Source organism: Pseudopodoces humilis, chromosome 5 (assembly GCF_049639895.1).
Source record: "Pseudopodoces humilis isolate 2021_Gansu_Grassland_sample_001 chromosome 5, ASM4963989v1, whole genome shotgun sequence".
In the NCBI taxonomy this organism is placed as follows: domain Eukaryota; kingdom Metazoa; phylum Chordata; class Aves; order Passeriformes; family Paridae; genus Pseudopodoces; species Pseudopodoces humilis.
In genome coordinates this window covers 58,948,351-58,959,673 of record NC_142204.1, presented here as the reverse complement: position 1 = coordinate 58,959,673, position 11,323 = coordinate 58,948,351, and the positions used below count along the sequence as shown (strand labels likewise).

Below are 11,323 nucleotides of genomic sequence, written 5' to 3'. Positions count from 1 at the left end.
TCCTACATGGAACTGAGCAATGACTTTCCTTCCTGCCCTGTGCAAGATCTTTTTAAGCTTTTCAAGGACTGATTTGACAAACTAAGCCCTAAGTAGAGGGCATAGTTGCTTAGGAAGGGTCAGAGGCAGATTATATTTGGTGTATAAATGCAGCTGTGATTAACTGAACAGACAAAATCAAGGTCAGGGAGGCAGCTGTTGCCTTGTCCTTTTGCTGTTGAGTTCTCTGTAAGATCTGTTGCTAAGGATGTCTTGTGTAATGATGCAGTAACACTGAAGCAGGCCAATGTGATCACCTTGTCAGATCTTCGGTGGCACTGATGATACCAAAGCTCTCTGCTCCCTATTTCTTCAGAGGTAGCCAAGTACTGCAGCTTTCTTCTGGGAAGATGGGGAAGGAGAACAGCTTGTTTGGGGGTACATGCTAAGATCTGTTTTTAAAAGGCACTCCAGAAGCTGGGCTTTATTTACGCCTTCCTTACTCAGTTTGGTGCAAAGATACTTCTTGTAAAGACATTTTTTTTCTGCCAATGCTCAGTGAATGCAAACTGTGTCTGATATTTAGCCTTGGCAGTAGACCTGCTGGTTAGAGAAAATATCCATGCTTGCATTTAAAGTTAATACTTAGCAATTAATGCTTCAAAAAGCCTTAAGAGACTTTGCCTACTGCCTTTTGTGCGCTGGCAAGGGTTTGATGGTGTAGGTCTGCCCACTATTTGCCCTTGCACACATTGCTAGTGCACTGGCATGCATTTGAGCAGACTTAGTTAAAAGCATGTGAAGTACTTCATCTTTTCCTTCTGCCATAGCTTGACATCATTTCCAAAAAGATTTCTGGTTGCTTCTGGCCCAGGAGAAAGGCAGTGTCACCTTTCCCTGCCTTCCAGAGGAGTTTTGTGAAAGCTGGTCCATGAATTCATCACAACACAAACCAAGGCTGGGTAGTGCAGCCTCCCCTGGGTGAGACCTGAAGGCATGCTCTGAAAACATGTCTCTGTGGGGCTTCCACTTACCAAAATTCAAGTAAGATCTCATTGTGGCTTGGTTTGGGTTTTTTTGTTTTGTTTTGCATATATACATAGAAATATTTAGAGTTGCAGAACTGGTAATTTGATTTGTGAAAAATGAATCAGAAAGCCAGACTAGTTTAGGGTCAGGAGGACCCTGATGTGGTCTGGGGACAAGAGGCCATGGCAGATAGCTGCTGGCAGGCTCAGGATGGGCAGAGCTTCTCCTGCCAGGCTGCCTGTGCCCGTGTCTCTGCCTACACAGGCACAGACAGGAGCTGCCATGGATGCTGCTCTGAGCTGGGTCCTGCGTTTCCCTGCTCCACTTCCATCCCCAGCTTCAGCAAAGCAGATGTCAGACTCTTCCAGCAGGACCAGTTGCTCTGCAGCAGCTGCTTCTGAGTCCCTGCAGAGCCCAGGTGTTTGTGTCTCTTCCTGGGTTTAACTGCAATATCCATAAAAACAGAACTGAAAGGGTTTGGGGTTGTTGGGTTTTACCCCTGGAAAATTTTCCTGTAATTACAAGGTGAGAGTGTATTTTGCTATGAAATTTTCTAGTTGTAGAGTTCTCCACACATTGGACTATTTTGGAAAAGAAAAAAAAAGCATGGGGAGCTGAATTTTTGACTCATGGATAGTAATGGAAAATTACTGTTTATTGAAGCTTAGTTTCCTGGCTGGTGGTTGGTTATTAAAAGTGACTGGGAGCAATTGTGGCATTTAAACTGAGCAGGGCCACTGCACAGGGCAGGGTGACCCCAGCCTTTGGCTCTGCATGCATCAGGTGTTGCTGTTGCTGTGCTTCAGCAGCTAGTGGGCACCTCCTTGAAGTTTAGAAATTCACTTTGCAAATTTTGAACTTCATTGGTATAATAGGAAGCTCATTAAACCTTTACTTGTGCATATGCGGTTTAACAGCATCTTTTGAGTTTCACTTGAACCTCGTGGTACTTGACTAATGCAAAGGAGTGGTCACTGTAGCAGTCTCTGGAGGCTTGTGGAGAGAGGAAATACTTTTTACATGGCCAACATCACCTCGGGGGGAATGGACTGGCTTTCAGTCCTCCAGCAGCAGCACCCAAACCCACCCTCTGTGTGGCAAGCTGCAGCCTCTGCTGCTGCTCATCCAAGGGCGCATAGCTTTGAGAGCAGTTCTGCAGCTTTTAAAAATATTTATTTATTGTGATCTCTGAGGATACTGGTATGAAGTTGTCATTTCTGGGCCTCAGCCTTAGCTCAGTTGATTTAAAGTCCAAATTACAGCTCAGGACCCTGGCAGCTAGTGTCGGAGATGGATGCTTCTTGTAACTCCACAGAAAACAGGTGTTTTCAAAGCAATTGCAGAGGTGTCGTGGCAAGAGAAAGCAGAACTGAGACCCACCGACCTTTCTCTGGTGTATTTATAATGGAAATCACCAGCTGTTTCCGTCGCCGCTGCACAGATCGCTCCCACACGGCCTGTAGCAGCGCAGTGTCCTCACGGCTCGATGGTGCTGCTGGGCTCTGCGGGGCCCCGAGCAGGGGAGGAGGCGGCGGTGCTGGAACGGTGTAACCCTGTGAGCTGAGGCACTGCTCCCCCTTCCCGCTGGGACGGATTGTGGCTCATCCTTCACTTGGAAAGGGAGCTTGTCGTGAAGGGTTTTGTCCCTTTTGCTGCCCCGTTAAACAGGTCTGCAGAGGCGAGGCAGTGCAAGGCCAGCCCCGGAGAGGGAGCCGTGGCCGGGGCCAGCCGGGGTGCTCTGGCACGGGAGGTGTTGGCACGGAGGAGCTGGAAGCTCCCGGAGGGATGCAGCTCCGTGTCGCTGGAGGGGATTCCAGCCCGCTCGCTCCTGCCCAGGCATCCTTCAGCACCGGGCACCGTTTGGCCGCGTTTTCTGTCCTGACCTCGCTGCCGGGGACAGCCCTGAGGGGATCCGTGAGGCGAATCTGGCAGCACCAAAGCTGGGCCCCGGCCCCCGCAGCACTGCCGGCTCGGTTGCTGAGCACAGATACCGGCAGCTTCTGCTTGTTATTATTTCTCTTTCCCCTCCTGCTTTCTCTCCCCTCGCTTTCTTGCAGAATGGTTTCAGTGCTTCTCGTCTGGGTGGCAGCGGTGCCACAGCTCCCCCAGCACAGCCTGCCCCTCTCCCAGGCACAGCTGTGGCGTCAGGAGCCAGTGCCAGGACATGGCACGGGAAAAACACAGAAAAAGGCACGGGGAAAAATGGTTCAGAAAAGGCAAAACACTGAAACAGTCCCAGGGCATTTTAATTTCCTTCCCATTTTCTGTCTGCTTTAACTTTTCAGGTCAGTGACACTAATGGGCTGTGGTGGAAACGAAGTAAATAATCATGTACGCCAAAGACAGCACATTGATTTTTATGTCTGTCCTCACTAATTAATGACAGCCTTTGTAGGGACTGAGCACTTAAACCTCTGGCAGCAGGAAAGGCAAAGCAACACAGTAGAAAGGGAAAAAAGAAAAGGCCTTTGCTTGCTTTTTGACTTTCATCATGTTTTTACTAGAATCATATTGATATAGTTTTTTAAAAAAACTACTGTTTTTTAAATAGATCTATTGGTATATCATAGATTTTAATAACCTTTAAAAAATCATTCCAGTTTTCTGCTCAGTTCAAACAATCCATGTAAAAAGGCAGGTCAATATTGAGGTCACTGCAGGGGAAAAGTTGTATCACCATTTGGTAATTCTTGTAATTCTGCTACTTAATCAAACAAGGACCAGTGTAATTATTGCGGAGTCTTCCTGAGGTGCCTACAGCTCAAGGCACAGCTGTTCTCAAAGTGCCTACACATCTTACAGGTATAGCAAAGAACATTCCTGAAACTGTGCTAGAAATTTCACCTGGGTTCTCTTCTAAATTTTTGGTAAATGAGGTTTCCCCTTGCTAATACAACAATAATTAATATATCTTGTGGATTTTTTCCTCTTAAAATAATGAATTTTAAAATACAAATATGCAATAATTATGATTCTCCATTTTCATGTGATTATGCTACTCTGTATTTATAAACTAATTGTTGCAAAGACACATACCTACCTAACAAAAAAAATTGGAAAAGTTACTAAATAGTATGCTGGCAACCAGTGAGTTATACCTGTTCAAAGACCATGGAGAAGGCTTTATATAAGAGAATGTGCAGGTCAGTACAGTCCTGGGATATGTTCATAATATGGATAAAGAACTAATTGAGACAGAAATAACAGAATACTTGCTAGTTCTGATCAGGAAATTTGGTTCTCTTAAGGCAGGTAAGGAGAGTTCTTTCCAGATTTTTTTTAATTAATGCCAAAAGCCAGAAAATAAGTGAGAAAAGTCGTTTATAAGCTTTTCTGCTTGAAAGACTAATAGAAGTAAACCATCACTGTCTTTTCTTCATTCACTGAGACTCATTGTTTTCCCTCACTACTTTCTCATGGCTCTGGTATCTGAAGTGGTCATTATAATGGATTATTTGTCTTGCAAAAGCCCACATTTGGGGGTTAAGCCACACCTAATAGGCCTCATTCTCTCTCCTCCCTTACATGTCCCAGTTTTGCCCCAAAGTGGTGCATGAAGAAGTAATAGGGTAATAATAAGGGACACTAGAGGCAGTATGAGAGTTCAGAGGAAAAAAGAGCATTAAATCAGGCTGTGCAGCTTGTTTACAGTGGGGTTGACAGAAACTGCTTGTAAAAGAAATGAGGTTAAAATTAATGACCAGGTGCATCTGCATATGTAATTTATCAGAGCAAGCAAGTAATAAAAAAGAATTACTCTAATTAAAGTCAGTCATACAAGAGGGGAAGGATACTTTAAAAAACCCCCAACATTATCCAATCAGGCATTCAGCTCACTGTGTATGTTTAGTTTCCTTGTCTTTAGGTTTAAACCCCAGTACCCTTTAGCTGCACTAAGGGAGATGGGATTACTCACCTGTCCCAGCTCAGGTGTTTAGTCACATCACACTGCATGCTTGTTTCCCATGAGTGAAAAGACTCTTTTCTGAAGTCAAGGTAATCTGTTTTCACATGTTGGGTGTTATTCTAATTATGCAAGAAACTGTATCTGACAGAACTTGTACTCTCATGTGATCAGCTTCCACTGGTTTTCAAACACCACTGGTTTTCAAACAGTTCCACTGAAACCAGAGTGAATACAAAGTTATCCATATTTTTTTTCCTCTTTCCTTATAGTTTGTCAGTAGAGATGTTTCTGGGAAGTGCAGGTTTCAATGGTGCTGTTCCTGCCCTTGCTGGCAGGTGCCAGCTGGGGAGGGGATGCCAGTCCCTGAGTGCTTCTAACAAGAAGCACCAACACAAGATGTTCTCTAAATATTTTCTTGCAGTACTAAAAAGTATTTGGTGGGGATGCAGTGGAATCACTGTGCTCTGTGTGAATGAGTGCTGTACTGCTAAACAGTCCCAGTGGGTTACCACCATGACAGAATTTTTCTCTCCAGCCACAGATAAATCAGCAGTGGCCAGTTGAGTTTGGTTTGCAATGAGCTCCTGACTCTCTTTTGGCTGAAGTTTCTTTTGTTCTTTGCCATCCCTATAATACTGAATATATGACCCAATTCAGTCTATGGATCAATGTTAGCCAGTGACCACAAGGACAATATTCCTTACAGGTCACCTCCCATCTCTGGGGAAGGCTGCAGGAACACCAAGCAGAACACAAACAGGGGAAGGGAAAAGGGTTCAAGACATGCACTGAGACAGAGCATAAGCAGGAATGCAACTGTGTCAATAATACCTACAAGCCAGAATTTTGCATCATCCTGAAGGAATTAAATGCCAAAAAAACTGCACAGAAAAGCCCCTCCTTCAAAATTCAATAACAAGAAAGCAGACTTACATTATTAACAAAGAACAGTTTTAATAGAAATATTTAGGTTTACATTTCAAAATGACTTACAAATAAACTTAATCACAATGCATATATTCTTTTCTTTTAAAAAAAACAACCGTATTTATTCTAACATAATATATATTTTCTGAGTTATAAAATCCCATATAAATAGCAAATTCTTTTCAGTACACAGATTACAAGAATGCATAGAAACTGGGATGCATATCTGAAAAGAATCCCAAGTATGCATTCCACAACTGGCAGAAAATAGAACAGTGCTAGAGTTGGAAACAAGAAATGCTGTTGTCCTCGTATATAATTTAAAAAACAAAAAAAAAACCCAATCAAACAAAAACTGAGAACTTTTTGGTTGCTCAACCTTGTTCATCTCCCTAGACTCAGGAATGGCTCTGGATACTCCACTCCTTGAGATTTTGGGAGCACCCTATGGATTCTTCTGGTATCAAAAAAAGAGAATGGCGTCTGTCTTCTGGTGGACAGAAATGAGGCACTTCCTTAGAGCAAGTCAGCGTGGACTGTAAGCAGAAGCTTGGACTTACAGCCAGAAAGCAGCAAAAAGTGATTCTTGAATGATGATGTTGGAAACAAATTTGGAAGAGGCAGCCAATTATTATACTCCTCAAGGTTCCCCTGATTATCCCCCAAAACACCACAAAGTCAAACAAGAATGAGTAAGTGGAAATGTTGCATGTTAGAAAAATCAAAGCAGAAGTTTTCCCTTTTTTTTAGACTGAGGTGAGCAAACAAGCAAGCTGGACTAAGAACAAGTCATAGCAGCATTTAGATCAGAGCATTCACCCTGTGCTTTCTCTTCTCTCTTCCAAGAGAGTTGCACAAGAGAGCTATGTGACTGGCAGCATTCCCAGTGGTGTGACTGCATCTCTGAGGAGCAGGCAGACTGCAGTGCTGCAGGAGGACACCAATGTGCAGAAGCCTCACGGTGTGTTTAATTTGGAGCTACTTTATTATTGTAGCACAATGGGGTGTATTCTAGTCATAGTGAAAAAAAAATGTCAATTATTCATGGAGGAAACACAGACGATTCTGCCTTGTTGTTTTCAAAAAATAATGTAGTAATTATATATTCCTTTAAACACTGCTGTTAGATAAAATGTGATGTTTTTTCATAGGGTCATGAGCTCTGACATTACTAAACCATGAATCATAGGAGCAAACTCATACATGCAAACTGCAGTAAACACACAGAGGCTTAAATTTTGCTTCTTATTGGAGTGTCAACTCAGTAGAGAGCCATTTATAGTCTCCTGGCTTATTCCCATTTTAACTGGGATCAAAAACTGGATGAACAACATTATACTGAAGTTGAGCCATAGCTGCAGAGAGCAGAACTTCACAGGTAAACAACAGATACATTATACCATTTTAGAATCAGAAATTCTCAACAGTTTTCTGTCCTTTGAAATATTACAATTAACTTCTTTCTTCTTCGTATCCTGTGAATACTCTCATGGTAATTTTCTTCCTGCTTTAGTTTAAACACAACAGGAAGAAGAAGTTGTAAATATTGCACAGTATGTTAGTATGGAAGACCAGATAAACAGATGACACTTGCAGGGTGAATCTTCAGTCCAAAGAAAAGCTTTTCATTTTTTCTGCTAATTCCTGTCTAATTTCTATGTGCTTTTTCAAGTTTTGCACTTCATGGGGCAGGTTAATGTCCCACACTGACACGCAGGATTGTAACTCTGGAGAAGAAAAAGAAAATTTGAAATATGCAACAGAGATGAGTTATTGCATAATTAGACATGATTTTGCTGATCTGCTTGTTATCAATTACTCAGAAATTCACCCAACAAAGGCATGATCTTTAGGACCAGAAGACAAGTTCCATGACACTTCATGTTTGAGGTGATGCAGTTATGGGTTACAAGATGTTTGTACTTGCACAATGATTTGGATTCTAGTTCCTAAATTTAGAGTATCCCATTTAAAAGTACTCAAAACACCAGTCCTGGTGCCTATGGACCTTAAGGTACTGACCTGAGCTACAGCTAATGCTAATACTGAGGTGCCTACTAAAATTTCACCTCTACCTTTCCAAGCAGATACACCCTAAATGCCTATGAGACTCAAACCCCATTCACTGTAAAATAAAACTGATTAGTGAATATACTTGGAAAAGGTCACTTCTTCAGTCTCCATTCATGCAAACAACTCTACTCATGAAGAATTCACTTTTTTTTAGTGGAATAGGGATAATTGAGAACATTTACACAAGTCAAGGCTTACAAACTAAGGCCCCAAGGATTCTGGAGTCTCCGATTCTTCTCTGTAATTAATGTAACTCTTAAATAAAATAAAAATGCTAATAAGCCAATAAATGTTCTTATGGTTACAGGAATTGGGGAACAGCACAATGTAAACCCAGTGCTCTGAAGTTTGGCTCATTTTGGTCAGCTCATCTACACTTGCCCTCCTTAACTTTATACTATCACTGCCACATTTTTAGGAGTCACTGAAACTGGGATGAGATAAAGGTGAAGAAGGGCATTGATCAGAGCATCAACTTAAACTGTTTTTAGAAAAATCTAAAGATGTAGATTTTCTATCTTCCAGCACTTTGCTATCCTAATTGTCACGAAGCTTTTACTGACGTCTGACTGAAATCTCCCTTGCTGTAACAGAAACTTGTTAGTGCTTATCCTCCCCACAGGGAATACACAGAAGTCTTAATTCTATTGCTCTTAATTTACATATTCAAAACCTATTATCATGTCCCCTCTAAGCTTTATTTATGTTAACCAATTTAACTCCCTGCAACATTTCCTCACAGGTTCCATTTGTCTTCTCTGGACTGCTCCTAATAGTCCAGAACATTCAGCAATAAATAGGCTCCTTCTGTTAAGAATTAGCTCATGGCTTACAGACATCACTTTCATGGTGTGAGAGTGGTGTTTGGTTCATCTGCATCCGCATGACATGACTGATTCATGACCAGCCTCTGATCAATTCTGACCCTTTTTCTGCAGGACTGATGTTTAAGCTGATCATTTCCTCATGCTGGTACAGCAGATCATTCCTAATTAAATAAAAGATTTTGCATTTGTCCTTACAGAATGGTATCCTATTTCCTTCCAGAACATTAGTTCTATTTTTCAGGCTCACTTTGAGTTCTAATCCTGCCCCCCAGTGAGCTTGTATTAGCTTTGAGTTGTCTGCGAATCTGAAAAGTACATTCACTATTCTTTCATCCACATCACTCATGAAAATGTTGGGGATTCCTGACCTAGCACAGACACCTCTGGAAGTCCATTTGATACACTTTCCAATTAGACAATGACATTTACTCTCCAAATAGAGTTTCCCAAAAAATTGTATTGTATCCTTCAAACAGTGGCTTCCTCAGATCCATTTTTGGAAGTTACTTTTAGTTTGTATGAGCCCAGATGTGCAAAAGAAAACAAAAAGTACTTAATAGTAGTGTTTCAATAAAATTTTGCCAAATGATGATCAACTCTTCACAGGCAGTGCATAGTCAAGCACAACAGTGTCTCCTCTACTAATAATACAAGTTAATAAAAAACAATTCAGATACCTTTGTGATATTTGTTGTCTTCAGTGTCACTTTTATAGCAATATCCCAAAACAAGGACCACATTCTTGAGACTCCCTTTTTCAAAGAAATAAAATGTCAAATCTTAATTTTAATGTGAATTTTGTAATTTAAGGACAGAAAGAGTAGATGGCATCAAGGCACTAAGAGGACAGAAAGCAGAGTTCAATCAACCAGACCCTTTATTCAAAATCATTAACCATGAAAAACCCGGACATGAAGACAATGTAGTTCCCATCTCCATTTAATGTCAGGGTTTATCAGGGTTCCAAGGCATAAGCACAGGATCAGCCAACCCAGCCTGCTGAACAAGCCCAAGAACAAAGCACCCTATTATACAGCACAGGCAGAGGTGGTAGAGTCACAGGAAACAGATGTCACAGCAAAAGGACAGGCTGCAAGTGAAGTCGCAGTGCACAGCAAAATGTGCCAGTTCAGTTATGAAAAAATCAAACCAACCAAACATAACAAAAAACTGAGTAAAAATGATGAACTAAAAGTTTTAAACTTATGATGACATATGGATGGGAAGTGGAAATAGGGATAGATCATAAGAAGGTGCCTACTGAGTAATGTAAAAGAAGACCTGGAAGACAGAAGTGATTGGATCACAGAAGGGTAAACAGAATGTGCCAGTGTTTCAATATCAACTTCCTGCTTATTTCCAACAAGACATGTCTATAAATGCCTTGCAAAGATAGACAGAAGCTGTTGCATGTTCTCCTGCCACAGCAGCTCCAGGTTCCCACTGGCAGCACTGTGAGGGTGCCCTTGGCTTCCAGCTAGTAGAGACAGGACCCAGCCTATGTCCTGGGGTTAGGATCAGGCCAGGCAGGGAACAGCCCCCAGTGTGCAGACACCCCGCTGCAGCACCATGCCTCACACATGGAGCCTTACACTCCCAGAGCAAAGATGAGGAGGGTGAGCAGTTTCTGGGGTATAAATAGACTGGAGTATGGCTTAACTGTGAAAGCTGCAGTTGAGAAGTTTTTTAACATGTCCCAGGACCTCTGCAAGGTAGAGAGAGGTTTTTCCTGCCCTGAGGAGGTCAGCACTATATTGTCCTCTGAGAGTGATGTAAATCTGGTTATAGTAGATGAGGGATGGTGGGAACCATACACATCCTCCATGCTCAGATTTTTCATAAATTTATTTTTTTCTATAGCCAGTCCTATCCATACTCCTTACAGAAGTGATTGGAATTTAAGTATGTTTCTTATTTAGACCTAGGTCCTGTCTTACTGTAAAGGAATCTAAATCTGTACTTGCAAAATAAACTACAGATTTACATCTAAATTATTCTCTGTGGTAAGTCTCATGCCTATTGAACAACAATGTGTTAGGTGACAGAACTGGAAAATGTCATTGTATTTACATATTCATATATGAAGTACAGATAACATTAATGTCTCAAAGTCTGGAAATCTCTTTTTCCTGAAATATTTACCTCTTGAGATTATATAGTTTAACCTTAAATGAAACTATTTCACACAAAAATACTTCCTCTATCTTCTCTTATTTCACATAAGCAATGTGGTACTGTTGAAAAACTGCTCAGCAGCCTCAGTGACATTTTCAGAGATTCCAGTAGAAAGCAAGTCCTCGAATTTAGGAAAAAAACCTTAGCCCTTATAAATAATTGCTGCAAAAAGATGATCAAAAGAAAAAAGTACACATCAAACTGCATATATCAATCTTATTTGCTGTTTTTGAGATTTGTGCAGCTAAACTCCTGAATATTAATTTTTCTATAAATAAAATTTTGATTAAAAATGTTGAGGTGACTGAGCCTCAAGGTTTTTTCAATCACACTATTCTATACAATATATTTTCCCTATCAGTGACTGCAGCAAGGCAATAATTATGTTTTCATAGTAATTACTCTT

The 11,323-nt window shown here is 41.3% G+C and overlaps 1 protein-coding gene across 4 annotated transcripts in view; it reads right to left on the bottom strand.

Annotated features, from left to right (window-relative positions):
- Positions 1–5,778: 5,778 nt before the first annotated feature.
- Positions 5,779–11,323, bottom strand: part of LRRK2 (leucine rich repeat kinase 2) — a 64,037-nt gene continuing 58,492 nt past the window's right edge. The window contains exons 50-51 of one of the 4 annotated variants that reach the window (XM_005519190.3): positions 9,420–9,494; positions 5,779–7,569 (exon numbers count right to left, since the gene is read on the bottom strand). In XM_005519190.3, coding sequence (XP_005519247.2) covers positions 7,448–7,569; positions 9,420–9,494 — 197 coding nt within the window. In that variant the 3' untranslated portion in view covers positions 5,779–7,447. The remainder of the gene's footprint in view (positions 7,570–9,419; positions 9,495–11,323) is intronic. The other 3 variants (XM_014248996.2, XM_014248997.2, XM_014248994.2) reach the window with 3 other exon arrangements.